This window comes from Mizuhopecten yessoensis, unplaced genomic scaffold, assembly GCF_002113885.1.
Source record: "Mizuhopecten yessoensis strain PY_sf001 unplaced genomic scaffold, ASM211388v2 scaffold1931, whole genome shotgun sequence".
In the NCBI taxonomy this organism is placed as follows: Eukaryota; Metazoa; Mollusca; class Bivalvia; order Pectinida; family Pectinidae; genus Mizuhopecten; species Mizuhopecten yessoensis.
Window position 1 is genome coordinate 82,942 of NW_018404293.1, and position 6,317 is coordinate 89,258.

General features: G+C 36.6%; 1 protein-coding gene across 1 annotated transcript; it reads right to left on the bottom strand.

The window, feature by feature from the left end:
- Positions 1 to 5,406: 5,406 nt before the first annotated feature.
- LOC110442838 (BTB/POZ domain-containing protein 6-like) lies at positions 5,407 to 6,306 on the bottom strand. The gene is made up of 2 exons (XM_021486662.1): positions 6,222 to 6,306; positions 5,407 to 5,996 (listed from the first exon to the last, which is right to left on the bottom strand). Exons 1-2 carry the CDS (start codon positions 6,299 to 6,301, stop codon positions 5,438 to 5,440), a joined length of 639 nt encoding a protein of 212 aa, XP_021342337.1. The 5' UTR covers positions 6,302 to 6,306; the 3' UTR covers positions 5,407 to 5,437.
- Positions 6,307 to 6,317: the final 11 nt, after the last annotated feature.

Sequence of the window (6,317 nt, forward strand, 5' to 3'; positions counted from 1 at the left end):
ATTGTCCACCTTATTCCCTGTTGAATTTAAAGTCAAACAGTAACAGATTGCTCGCGTAAATTATTCAAAGAGTCTGCCTTCTTTTACTTGTCAGTGACAAACTCTTATATTTCTTAAAATTTTAGGCATCATCAGATGGTCCGTAGACTGCGACAACAGTAGTAAAAAAAAAACCACTACAAAACCAATTACCTGGTGCATTTTCAGGGCTAGCTCTGGGTCTCGATTCGGTTTCGCCAAATTTTAATATGTTCCCAACAAGTGCGCGTGATGGCGAGCAATCATGGACCAGCCCCTCCCCTCCCTCCCCCCCCAAAAAATAAGACTCCACCCCTTTAATTTTCGTTTATACATCCATATATGCATTCTAATGTACCCTATGTCTCTTAGACAGGAAATGAATTATTAAAATGAAGAAAATGTTTTATGTTTTATTACTATAAAACACTAACACTGCAAAAGATTTCATTTTTTTTTTATTATTTCTGTGACATTCCCTGGCCTTCTGCATCCCAATTTCAAGGCCTTCTACACGCAAACGGGCTGCCCATTTTGCCAAAGTGCTAGGATGAGATATTTCATCTGTTAAAATGAAGAAAAAATATATAACAGAACTGAACATGCATATTGGAGCAAATCATTTTCACCAAAACCAAAGGCTGATAATTTAGGAATTGGAGGTTATTTATTTCCAAATTATCAGTTGATAATTCTTAAACAAAAAGCATTTGCTGACAAAAGGCCTTAATATTTTTCACATACAATTTTTTTTTATCGGCAACTTAGATATAATTTCGGCAAATTGTAGTCTCGATCATAATTACACAATTCAAGTTGTACAATGTCATTTTCAGTGCCCTGGCAATTATATATCCGTTACTGCTTAACAAAATAAAAAAGAAAGTCGTTAAAAACTATCCCGCCTGAGCCCTTACGTAAACACACACCCGTGCCCGCATCACTTCACGAGATTTACTGCAGTACCTACTCTAATCCAATTAAAATAACCCTTTTTTCACCCTAACTTACCCTATTGTTATCAAGATTCAAGATTTCAAGATTTTTTTTATTACGCTCTGACACACAAAGTGTGTAACAAGAGGTCAAACAAAATAACATCAATCAAAGAAAAAACGACAAAGAGAGTAGATTACACATGGACAGATTAAGCATTATTTCATAGACAGATTCAGCAATATTTCATAGATAGATTCAGCAATATTTCATAGATTCAGCAATATTTCATAGATAGATTCAGCAATATTGCAATATTTCATAGACAGATTCAGCAATATTTCATAGATAGACTCAGCAATATTTCTTAGATAGATTCAGCAATATTTCATAGATTCAGCAATATTTCATAGATTCAGCAATATTTCATAGATTCAGCAATATTTCATAGATTCAGCAATATTTCATAGATAGACTCAGCAATATTTCTTAGATAGATTCAGCAATATTTCATAGATTCAGCAATATTTCATAGATAGACTCAGCAATATTTCTTAGATAGATTCAGCAATATTTCATAGATTCAGCAATATTTCATAGATTCAGCAATATTTCATAGATTCAGCAATATTTCATAGATTCAGCAATATTTCATAGATTCAGCAATGTTTCATAGATAGATTCAGCAATATTGCAATATTTCATAGATAGATTCAGCAATATTTCACATTGTTTGATGTACATATGTATCAGATGTATTGCTACAAAGTAACAGTAAGGTTATACATGAACAGATTCAACATTATTTTCTTACATGTGAAACAGTAAGTTTACACATAATTATTTCATACATGTGAAACAGTAGGATTACACATGAACAGATTCAGCATTAGTTCATGCCAGTGACACAGAAGAATATACATGAACAGATTTATCAGCATTAGTCATATATGTATTGGATACTCAATTTTCACAGCAAATTATCTTCACTGCCATAATCATAATGCAAAGGATAGTATTTTTGACATACTGATTTATTTCAATTGTTATTTTTTTATAATTATTTGCAGTTTTACAAGAAATGTACTAACCCTTTTGGTTAATCGTTTGTTACATATTGTGAATATTCCTTTCATTTTATCAACATTTGGATTGGTGTAATAATATTTTGGAATAAATTTTTCCCTAATCTGGCGTATTGATTCTTGTTGACATTTAAACAAATAATGAAATTCATCTCCTGTTTCATTCTATTACAAAAAGTACATTCTCTTTCCTCTCGAGGAATTCCCATCCAACGGCCAGTTTCCAGGGGCAGCGGAAAGTTTGACGAGCGAAATTTGCAAAACACAACACGATCCCTCTTGTTTAATTGAGTTTAGTAATTTTCAAAACCAAAATCCACAGAGCACCCCTCGGAACTAGACAATATAATCATAATTGGATAATTGGCGATTCTGGTATCAGACGGAGTCGATGTGTTGACAGGTGACCATTTTGTAAAAAAAACCACAAAAGAGCGCCAATATTCTGACCTTGCCATTCAACAGAAATGCATTCAGTCGTGTCATCGTAGTACACAAGCGGCGTCCGGGGGCTAAATTTGCCTGTAACGATTGCCCTAGAAACAGTTATCGACAAAGTTTTGTTTTCTTTTGTCGACAGTAACTTAAATAAAAGCCCCTCGTCGACATTTTCGCCAAGAGCAGTTTCAATTCGCTAATCATGTTTTACTTTCGCCAATGGCGACCGCCAGCGCGAGCCCTGAATTTTGTACACGTGCTGATCATAGTTATAACATATGCTTTGTGGTATCTTTCAAAGTTAATAATCATATAACAACATAAGACGTAGACATAAAATTATGTATTTTATTTTGGTTTCGAGTATGCTTGATTTACATAGATTAACGTCGGTAGGTATGGCTGAATGTCGGCGGCTGAATTTATCGACAATTTTACAGGTAAATATTGACATCACTAATACACGGCTCATATCGCATGAGTAGGGGCCGATGAGGCCTGCTGACATCTCGTGATTCTCCACGTCCCGATCGCGGGGGTTCATCGCGATTCGACTTGTCATCGCAAACCATCGTGATGGAGTCTTGATGACCGATCGGCATAACTGATCTATCATCGTGAAACACGGTGATACGAGCATGAGGGGCACGCGTCACCCTAAATTGCGATGATTAGCGTTTCACTTGGAATATATATATATATAGGCCGTACTGTACGATGAAAGGTAACAGATTTTCCACAAGTGTATCAACACTTATTTCAATCATTGTTTGTATTATGTACTACATATTGTTTGTGAATAAAATAAAGTTTAAACTAAAGTGTGATGGATTCGCTCAGTCATAACAGTTCATATTTGTAAGACGAGTTGACAAACACATCGTCTGTTTTCAGATTCCATTTTTATTTCTTCCAAACATCTCTGTGACTTGGATTTAACATAAAATCTTCATGAAAAAAACGAAAACGGTACGAGATATCCGGAAAGCCTGTATCACACACAGTGAGATACAGTTACCAGTATCGCTAATTAACACAATCGTATCTCCATCACACCCATAAGTTAGTATGAATATAACAAAAGGATAAGAGAATAGCAAGGTCTTAATGGCTGTATAATTATCGGCGGTAATTTAGGATACCATAGACTGAGATGTGATGTACGTATTGTTTGTTTGAACACCAGGTGTAATGAGTACTGTACATGTGTACTTGTGCTCACACGGGTTGTTTTGGCAGAATTAGTCCTGCTGATATAAGTGTTTTATGACAGCAAACGTGTGTTTGTTGTTTTATACGGCCGCCGCACGACGGGGCATATTATAAAATCACGTCGCGCATGGTGTCCGGTTGATATGTCGAGTAATTTTAAACAGATTAACTTCAAACTCCGTAGTAAGGTTAATTTCCGAAAGAACTCGATAGTTTCGATAGCCATCATTGTCCGACAGTAATTTAGGGAGTTATGTCCCTTTACTCATATAAGCTCAGATGAGTTCGATGACTGTAATTTAAGAGTTACATCCCTTTATGCAATTACTCAAACGATGTCAGCCAAATATCTGCAGTTGTTGGATTAACTTCAAACTTCATAGAAAAACTCATAACCATGAGAGCTTAGATGTTATCGATACACACCATTTACGGAGGTATGCCACTTTATTGAATTGCCGAAATGTTGTCGCGAGTAATTTTCAATAGAGTAACTTCAAACTTCATGGGAAGGTTAAATTACTGAAAAAATGGAGTGAATGTAATAACAATTAAATGCCCATAATTATTAGACTTATTCTCCTTGGCTTTATTTAGGCAAAAACACAACAACATTTGTACTTTATGTGAAAACTTTGGTAATTAAGTGTTTATTAATGATATAATAATATCAATAACAATTTGTGTGTTCAATAATAGGAATCAGATCTTGATTACTGTGGAAGTATTGAGCACGTCTTAGAAAATTGCAACTCGATAATATTGTAATCAGCATTGCTGTCTTATACGTCCGCTAAGATAAGCGTATTGTGGTACATGTTTCACGCACGGTGTTTGTAACATCTGTCCATCCGCCAGTCCTCTTTGTATTTTACATTGTGACCACAATTAGTCCATTTCCTGGCAAATCATCTCAGATCTGGTACGTTTGTTGGCAATATATGAGGATGATAACGTATGGAGATGTTGCGTTGTTTTATTATGATAGTTATATTGCCCGTTTTCAATCAACTAGCTTATATAGAGTTTAAGCTCGAGTTCCACAGTTTTCAACTTATTCCTTTGGCATTTGATGTGCTATGGTCATTGTGATTGATGATCGCCCTTCAATTATCGCTGGAGATTTATTGCGAATATTGAAGGACACTAACGATGTCATGGATGCATATATTTTCAGCTTTACTGCCGATTTGATTTCTGGTAATCTACATCGATCCTGAGTCTGTTGTTGTACTAGAGCGGTTAAATTTACTCAGCTGTCGCGGAAAACACTTAGAAAGATACCAACAGTCCTGGAATTTGACCTTTATCGGTGGGTGTATATCTACATGAAAAAGATGAACTTGCTATGAATCGGATTTGTCCATCACGGCATTCCACCGTGCTACATCCCTGCTCTCCGTATCCCATGGTGTGTACTCCTCCGTGTAAGACGACAGTATAGGTATGATCTCGTGTAATTTTGATGATGTGCTGGAATTCTGTATTACACAGTGTCTCATTTGTTAACACCGTGTGAGTTTCCTTACATAGAATGTCACCGTCCTGACTGTAGACTCCTATTAGAACATTCTGATCGCTCCCACACGACCCATAAAGCTGCAGTCCATGCAGGAACATGTCAACTGTAGAGACAAAAGATATGGAATCATTAAGATTCAATGAATTCCATGGACTGTTCCTCGTTCTCGTAAATCTGTTTATGCATTCGAATTTTCCTTTTACTGATTCTCTAACGTTTCGTTGGTTCACGCTGAATTCTGTACACGGATATGCTTTGTTGTCCTGCTGAATCTCATGACGCTCACTAAATGTTCTGTCGTCAGGACATCTCTCGTAATGACATGCTGTAACAAATACTTCGTGTCCATGATAGGGAACCTGACAGTATACAGGATGTCTCCCAGTACATTCCGTCTGTTTGTATCCGTTAACTCCAGACCTTGACGTCCACACTCCGCCTCAGACCACCGAATCACCGCCTCGTACACCACGCTCTCCTCCACTGCTAAATCGACCGACTCTGCGATACTCTTCACACAGACGCCACACAGGTCAACGAAACTGGTAGACTTCAGTACTTCTTCTGGTGATCTTGCGATCATATTAACACAGTCCTCCCTAATGCTTTCCTCCGTATAAATATGGGCCTGTTCCAGTAGTAGGCATACATTATCGGTAGTAAGAGAACTCTTCAGGAAGGTTTCACACTCTTTGACAAGACGATCCACCATGTATTTCCTCGCAGCTGACAGGACAGAGGTTGCGGTGTTGACGGTCAGTTCTATGGTGTCTGTATACAGATACCTAAATGTAAATAAAAAATACTCTTATTCCAGCAATGATACACCTTACAACACGACATCACATACAAAATATCCATTTTACTCTTGATAGTTTTTTTTTTATATCGTAAGAAGACATGAAGACAGAAATACGACCATAATTCAACTTGCTGGTAAATGCAAGTATCGTTTTATTTATTTGATACATTTTGTGTATGTTCTGGAATTGTGAAACAGTCAATCTTACCTCAAAAACATTGTGAACACCTCTTGCTCAATATCCGGAATTGCTATTTCGCCTTTTTCGGCGAGATTTCCCTCAAACATGGTGTAAAATACAGGA